The 8,389-nt window shown below is 46.1% G+C and overlaps 1 protein-coding gene across 1 annotated transcript; it reads left to right on the plus strand.

Moving 5' to 3' along the window:
• Window positions 1–4,013: 4,013 nt before the first annotated feature.
• LOC123086691 (aldehyde dehydrogenase family 3 member H1) lies at window positions 4,014–8,082 on the plus strand. Its single transcript, XM_044508469.1, has 10 exons — window positions 4,014–4,494; window positions 5,401–5,469; window positions 5,583–5,679; window positions 6,250–6,456; window positions 6,541–6,656; window positions 6,738–6,842; window positions 6,938–7,110; window positions 7,209–7,299; window positions 7,404–7,553; window positions 7,631–8,082. Exons 1-10 carry the CDS (start codon window positions 4,303–4,305, stop codon window positions 7,874–7,876), a joined length of 1,446 nt encoding a protein of 481 aa, XP_044364404.1. The 5' UTR covers window positions 4,014–4,302; the 3' UTR covers window positions 7,877–8,082.
• The last annotated feature ends 307 nt before the right edge of the window (window positions 8,083–8,389 follow it).

Consider the following 8,389-nt stretch of genomic DNA (forward strand, 5'->3'; position numbering starts at 1 on the left):
AACAAAGTATCACTAGTATGCCTCTACTTGACTAGCTCGTTGAATCAAAGATGGTTAAGTTTCCTAGCCATATACATGAGTTGTCATTTGATTAACGGGATCACATCATTAGAGAATGATGTGATTGACTTGACCCATTCTGTTAGCTTAGCACGATGATCGTTTAGTTTGTTGCTACTACTTTTTTCATGACTTATACATGTTCCTCTGACTATGAGATTATGCAACCCCCGAATACCGGAGGAACACTTTGTGTGCTACCAAATGTCACAACATAACTGGGTTATTATAAAGGTGCTCTACAGGTGTCTCCGATGGTACTTGTTGAGTTGGCATAGATTGAGATTAGGATTTGTCACTCTGATTGTCGGAGAGGTATCTCTGGGCCCTCTCGGTAATGCACATCACTATAAGCCTTGCAAGCAATGTGACTAATGAGTTAGTTGCGGGATGATGCATTACGAAACGAGTAAAGAGACTTGCTGGTAACGAGATTGAACTAGGTATTGAGATACCAACGATCGAATCTCGGGCAAGTAACATACCGATGACAAATGGAACAACGTATGTTGTTATGCGGTTTGACTGATAAAGATCTTCGTAGAATATGTATGAGCCAATATGAGCATCCAGGTTCCGCTATTGTTTATTGACCGGAAATGAGTCTCGGTCATGTCTACATAGTTCTCGAACCCGTAGGGTCCGCACGCTTAACGTTCGGTGACGATTGGTATTATGAGTTTATGTGATTTGATGTACCGAAGGTAGTTCAGAGTCCCGGATGAGATCGGGGATATGACGAGGAGTCTCGAAATGGTCGAGACGTAAAAATCGATATATTGGACGACTATATTCGGACATCGAAAAGGTTCCAAATGATTCAGGTATTTTCGGAGTACCGGGGAGTTATGGGAATACGGGAAGAAGTATTGGGCCTCAATGGGCCAAGTGGTGGAAGAGAGGAGGTAGGGCGCGCGGCCCCCCCTAGCCCAAACCGAATTGGACTTGGGGGCCGGCCCCCCTTTCCTCCTTTTCCTCACTCTCCTTCTTCTCCCCTTCCCGCTTCCTTTCCTCCTCCTAGTAGGAGTAGGAAAGGGAGTCCTACTCCTACTAGGAGAAGGACTCCTCCTCCTGGCGCGCCCTACAGGGCCGGCTGGCCTCCCCCCTTGCTCCTTTATATACGGGGGCAGGGGGACATCCTTGAACACACAAGTTGATCATTGATCCCTTAGCCGTGTGCGGTGCCCCCCTCCACCATAATCCACCTCGATCATATCGTAGCGGTGCTTAGGAGAAGCCCTGCGTCGGTAGCAACATCATCACCGTCATCACGTCGTCGTGCTGACGAAACTCTCCCGTGAAGCTCTGCTGGATCGGAGTTTGTGGGACGTCATCGAGCTGAACGTGTGCTGAACTCGGAGGTGCCGTGCGTTCGGTACTTGGATCGGTCGGATCATGAGGACGTTCGACTACATCAACCGCGTCGTGCTAACGCTTCCGCTTTCGATCTACGAGGGTACGTAGACACACTCTCCCCTCTCGTTGCTATGCATCACCATGATTCTATGTGTGTGCGTAGGATTTTTTTTGAAATTACTACGTTCCCCAACACACCTCACATTAGGTGGTCCCAATTTTCAAAATGCGCATTTAAATGTTTCAAAAAATCCCAAAAGAATTGTGTATGTTGGCATCAAATGAATTTGCTACTCCTAAAAATTTCAAATCAAAATTCGAAGTACACATTGAGAAACAAAAAAAGACAAATCCAGCACGAATGGTTTGCAGAACCCCCCCCCCCCCCTCCCAACATTCCTAAATGACACTTTGGTCCACCTCCTGTGATGCTGCCCATTCGATCTCAGATCGATGGCCAAGGTCATATGGGAGCACCTAATGCGAAGTGCTCCCGTAGCACAGTTATTCTCGCCCCTCGGATACTATGTAAGTTTGCATAGGATCTTGCCCCGATGAACTATTAGAACCTATTTAAAAGAATTGTAATGCCATAATCTCTTAAATATTACAATCATTTTACCCCACAAAAAATTATAATAATTAGAAGGAGTAGTAAAAGACATTGATGGTAAGGTCACTGTTGATGTCAAAAGTCAAAGAAAGAGACTAGGTAGAAAGCCACATTAACAATAAGATAGATTCAGTTGAGTGTGCGACATGTACAAATTCTCACATTTCCATCTTCTACTTTTTTCATGACTTTTTATAATTCTTGAAAACATACAAACACATTTGTTTGAGTTCATGTGTGTAGTTTGCAAAATTCCACTCAGTTTCAGTAACCACCATAGACATGTTAATGTTTTGCGGATCTTTGGACAAGTTATTGTAGTTTTGTACTCCCTCTGTCGGTACCGTGACACTCGGGTTCATGGGCCCAACTGAGCACAGCCACAGTAGCCTCTTAGCCAAGACCAACGGCTGAAAGGGCGCCCCAGCAACAAACCTGCTACCATAACCTAGTGATGGCATGCAGATCTTTATCAAGATTATCGACTAAAACTCTAAGAAGGAGCCCAAGCTTCATGGCGGTATGCAGATCTTCATCAAGATCTGTCAAAATCCTCTGCAACCAGTGACTAAGTGTCAGAGAAAGCAAGCCCAAGACACCCAACAACAAGCCGGGGTAGCCAACTTCCGGGAATGACCACATTAGGCAACAACCGCTCCACCTAGCCTGCACTTGAAAAGCCGGAACATCAAGCCATCGCATCCCACGCGTGTCGTACTAGTTCTATATGCGCATGCCTTTTACAACACGTGGTGGGGATGCAGGCGTGCCAGTGGAGTGACAAGACGCAGGGGGCCTGAGTCACCCCCAATATTCACCGCATGGTGTATTTCCATAAGGGTACATGTCGCACCCAGGCCAAGTGACACAGTTTAGCGACAGTGACAAGACATGCGTTCGTTCCTTGAGACTAGAAGACGACACTTCATCGAGTCTTTATTGCCAATGGCTACCTCAACGGATCTATTGTGGTAAGCCCTTAATCTATAAAAGGAGGGCCTGGACTATGGTGGTGGTGGTGGTGGTGGTGGTGGTGGGGGGGGGGGGGGGTTGATCTTTCAACCCCGTCTGCATTTACCTCAGAGAAGGATTGGACACTTGGTAAATTGCAAGTAGGAGCAAGACACACAACACCTCCCCGTTCCGGGAAGGAATTATAGCTCACTATCCAACATATCAACAAACACAAGGCAGGAATAGGATATTATGCAGCCATGTGGCCTGAATTTGGGTAGATCGTAATGTGCTTTACTCTTTCCCATACTAATCCACACTCTGCGCCTCTCCACGAGTCGGCAAAAGGACCCTCTATGTCCTTCTACATGCGTGCAACGACATTCTCCTTTTTAAAATACTCGTCTTAGATTTATCTAGATATGAATGTATCTAACACTAAAACATGTTTAGATACATTTCTATTTAGACAAACGTAAGACAAATAAAATGATAATAGTATGTCAACTCATGGCCCTGGGTGTATCTTGGAATACGTAAGCAATGGCTACTGCGGTAAGCAAATGTTTCTTTAAGAGCAAGATGGCTGCTTAAGTTAGTCTGATCCGTAAGCAACAACCGATCGAGTGATTAATTGTTTTCATTTATGTGTAATTTTTTATTTAGAATCCTTTTATGTTGGATTAAGCCTTGCCAGAATGGGAGAACGCTTGTGTCGGTATTGATGTTAAAAAAAGAAGAATGGGAGACAAACTGCACGCCATATCGCACCATTCACTCGTTCAGCCGCGTGGATCGACTCGTGTTGGGTGCACGTAGTCAAAGAAAGAAGGAGATGGGGTACGAGATACGATACGAGCCAACAAAACTCGCAGCATGTCGCCCGCGCCTCGATGCCTCCGGCGGCTTCCTGCGATCCTGTCTGCGTCACCCGCAAGATTCCAACCAACAGATTAGATATCTAGACATAGTGGTATAGATGGAGAAAAAAGTCTAAACAGATCTCATCGGCCCGCCGGCCGGTGGAGAAGATATCAACAGTTTGATGGTTGTATCTCCCTTTTATTATCTTCCAATTCTAATAATCTGGCGATCCTGTTTTTCAAACCAACGCAAGAAACCAATCAGGGCGTATATATAGGGATAGGGAAGGGTCCAACTCCATCCCCGTCTCCATCTCCGTCCCTGGGTCGGGTGCACACTTCTCTCCCACCCCCATCTCTCCCTCCCTCCCCTGTTCCTCGCCTTATCTCCATTGCCGCCTGCTGCTTCAGCTTGGGCTTAGCTAGCCAGGGAACGAGGAGGAGCGGGTTGTTGTCATGGCGGCGTCGGCGGCGGCGGTGATGGAGGAGCTGCGGGGCAGCTTCAGGGAGGGGCGGACGCGGCCGGCCGAGTGGCGGACGGCGCAGCTCAGGGCGCTCGTCAGGATGATCGAGGAGAAGGAGGACGACATCAGCGACGCGCTCCACGCCGACCTCGCCAAGCCGCGCATGGAGGCCTACCTCCACGAGGTATGTCGCAGCTCCATCTCCGTGCCGAATCTTCAAGTTGACTCCAGCAGGATAGGATGATTCTTGGGTTGGTAAGAACTGGACTGGAATTCCAGCTCTGTTTGCATGATTTTCTCTTCCTCCCCGTGCCCGTGCGTGATTGCATCCGGTTTTATAAATCCATGGAAGTAAATTTGATGAGAGCTTTGCCGGCGCTGGATCAGTCGCCCCGAGTTCCTTCGCCTTGACTTTCTCCGTATCTGATCTTCAACGGATCAGTAAAGTTCTTCCCATTAATTGTTCGTCTTGTACAGATACTCCTCACAACTCACAAGATTCGTTTTGTCTTTGGACCATCTTTCCTGCTCCTCGGCCGAATTGGCTCAATCATGCTACTCGGTTAATCGAAACCGTGGCGGGGTTGTCGGCCAGCGGTGCCTTTGGGAAAGTTAGGCGTGTTAGTCCCTTTCCTCGCAACTCTCGGAAAGGGTTGCGTGCCAAATAAATAAATAAATGATTACTCCTCCATTGCCGGCGGCGTCCCTTCCAAGAAAACCCTCGCTTTGTTTGCTCCGGGGTCAGACGAAGTCTGCAAATTTTCAGTTTGGGCAGCAGATGCAACTTGCATCAGTTTGTACTGCATGCTCATCTTTTTCCTCTTTTTGCGAAAAAAGGCTTTCGTTGAAGTATCATATTTGTCCGAGGCAGGGGTTCCTAAGCTGGCCAGTCACAGTCTGTAGTTACTGAAGCATTGCTGTTACTATCAAGCTAGGACTAGGAAATGCCACACTAGTCAAATTTGGTGATTGCAATCTGTAAAGCAACAGAAATAAATGAACAGAGAAGCCTGATTGCTTCACAACACGTTTTTGCCGATCTAGTAACTGATGACCACATGTTGTTGACATCTGTCTGTTCATGACTCAGATATCGCTGGCGAAAGGGGCGTGTATGTTTGCCCTCAAGGGGCTCAAGAATTGGATGAAGCCCGACAAGGTAGGGAAATCCATTCTCCACATACTACTGATTACACCTTTTTGTAAATAAAAATCCATTGATTTTGCTGATATGGGATGTGTGACCTTTACTACTTTTTATATATATTCCAGGTACCTTCTGCCATAACTACATTCCCATCCACTGCTCAAATCGTGCCGGAGCCCCTGGGTGTCGTTCTCGTCATATCAGCCTGGAACTATCCTTTCTGTAAGTCAATGGCATTGAACATAGTACGTACTGTGCTATGTAGCGAGACAGTTGAGTAGGGATTTAATCCATGCAATTTGTGTGGGAGAGGCTACGAGGATACACTAGTTAACCATTGATTAAATCTGTTGCCTGATGGTGCTGGAGGATTATGGCATGAGTTTGATATGCTCCCGTGTCCCGCGCGCAAGGATTGGCTACATGCCAATCTGTTTCGTAGTTGGTACCTTTCGTTTTCGTCAAACAAACATCGATTTCTGCAGTTATGCTCTAACGCAATCTTATGCCACAAGTCCTGATTTTTATTTTCAACACATGCGCATTACGACGGCAGGTTTCGACAGTCTTAATTATGGCACCATTACATTTTTGGCGACCAAAAACAAAATTTTAGTTATTATTTTACCATCTAAACACTTAATATCTTGGGACTGGTGCTTTCGACCAGTTGAATTTGGTTAGAAAAATTGTAGATTAGTTTCCCCCTTCTGTATTGAGTATTTTTTCCTTGTTAGATTCCTGGATGATCGCTCGATATTAAGATGACTAATAATCTCACCTTCGTTGTAGTGCTATCCATCGAGCCTGTCATTGGAGCAATTGCTGCTGGGAATGCTGTTGTGCTGAAGCCATCAGAACTTGCGCCAGCAACATCGTCATTGTTCGCGAAGCTGCTACCAGAGTACGTCGATAGCTCGTGTATAAAAGTTGTGGAGGGAGGTGTCACTGAAACAGGTGCACTCTTACAACAAAAATGGGATAAGATCTTCTACACAGGTTAAGTTCTTACCTGTCAAATAGTTTCTGCTTCTTCAATTAATGTTATGTTCCTAATATTGCGCGTGTTCATTTGAACTGCAGGAAATGGTAATGTAGCCCGCGTAGTGTTGGCAGCAGCTGCGAAGCATCTAACCCCTGTTGCTCTGGAGCTCGGTGGAAAATGCCCTGTTATTGTTGACTCTAACGTCGATCTGCATGTAAGCGATATCTAAAAATATTGTCAACTCTTACAAAAAAAAGTAGTCTTTTGGTTTTCTTAACAGAGATTTTCCTTCAAGGTTGCTGCTAAGAGGATTGCTGTTGGTAAATGGGGCTGTAACAATGGCCAGGCATGCATTGCTCCCGATTACATCATAACGACAAAAGCTTTCGTTACAGAACTGGTATCTACACTACTATTATAACTACCAGCCAGATAATTGCTTCTGCCTACTGAAGTTCTATACATTTACTTATCTACGAAATAAACTTTCTACAGGTCGACTCTTTGAAAAGAGTCTTGGAAAGGTTCTATGGGGAGGATCCGTTGCAATCGGCGGACCTGTCTCGTATTGTGAGTATTAGCCATTTCGAACGATTAGCGAAGTTGATAGAGGACAAGGAAGTTGCCACCAAGATTCAGCTCGGTGGTCAGACAGATCAGGAGCAACTGTGAGAACTCTTTATAGCGTGAACTTTCAGTCACAAACTCACAGTTGGGTTTTGGAAGGTGTTTGATTGAGCGCTAACTTTTGTTTCTTATGTCGCAGAAAAATAGCTCCTACGGTGTTGGTAGATGTTCCTCTTGATACAGAACTTATGACAGGGGAAATATTTGGCCCCATGCTTCCAATTATAACGGTTGGTACTCCTGCCTTGATTTTCCTACAGTGCATGAAGTCTGCATGACAGTATTCAGAATTAAACCTAACTCTGTTTGGATTCCTTTTAACTATGGTTGTCAGGTCGACAAGATTGAAGAAAGCATCACACACATCAACGCCGGGGCGAAGCCACTGGCGGCCTACCTCTTCACCAAGGACAAGAAACTGCAACAAGATTTCGTCTCAAACGTCTCGGCAGGAGGCATGCTCGTCAACGACGTCGCCCTACACGTAACTGCTCATGAACTCTGTGAATCAATCTTCTGTACCAAAAACATGCTTCCTCCTGAACACATCACATTTTACAGCTGACGAACCCACATTTGCCGTTCGGTGGCGTGGGCGACAGCGGCACGGGGTCGTACCATGGCAAGTTCAGCTTCGACTGCTTCACCCACAGAAAGGCAGTGCTGATCCGCGGGTTCGGTGGCGAGGCGAACGCAAGGTACCCACCCTACACGGCAGAGAAACAGAGGATCTTGAGGGGCCTCATCAAGGGCAGCTTCTTTGCGCTGATCCTTGCGCTCCTGGGGTTCCCAAGGGAGAAGCGTTAGCTGAGTTGAGTTCCCTCCCTTCTCCAGTACAGCATAGCAGGATTGTTCATGTTCATGAGGGTGATGTGCAGGACTGGTGATGTGGTGCACTTCTGCACTGTGAAGCGCCAGTGCGCGAGTGTGTTCAACAGGTGTAAAATATGGGACTATCATCGGATTTCTGGATGTAATTTAATTTTACATAAATAAACCTGGTTTGCTACTTACTCCAGCGTGAAGGATGAAGAGGATTACGCCCTGCTTAAAAAATTGCAAGAATTATCTGTAATGTTCATCATTTCATTGCATTGTGAGACTAGCTGCATTTGTTAATTAAGAGAGTTTAGAACAAGCTTGACAGCCCGAAGGACCGGTTGCACAAAAGCCTACTCCCCGGCATAATATTACACAAATGAGTTACTCCCGTCAAACCCCAATTCTTCGCCTCGCATCGGATTTTTGACCCTTATTGTTGAAGATCCTCGCATTGTGTTCATTCCAAATCTCTCAAGCCACAAGCATGTTGACCGAAGC

This window comes from Triticum aestivum, chromosome 4A, assembly GCF_018294505.1.
Source record: "Triticum aestivum cultivar Chinese Spring chromosome 4A, IWGSC CS RefSeq v2.1, whole genome shotgun sequence".
NCBI lineage: Eukaryota > Viridiplantae > Streptophyta > Magnoliopsida > Poales > Poaceae > Triticum > Triticum aestivum.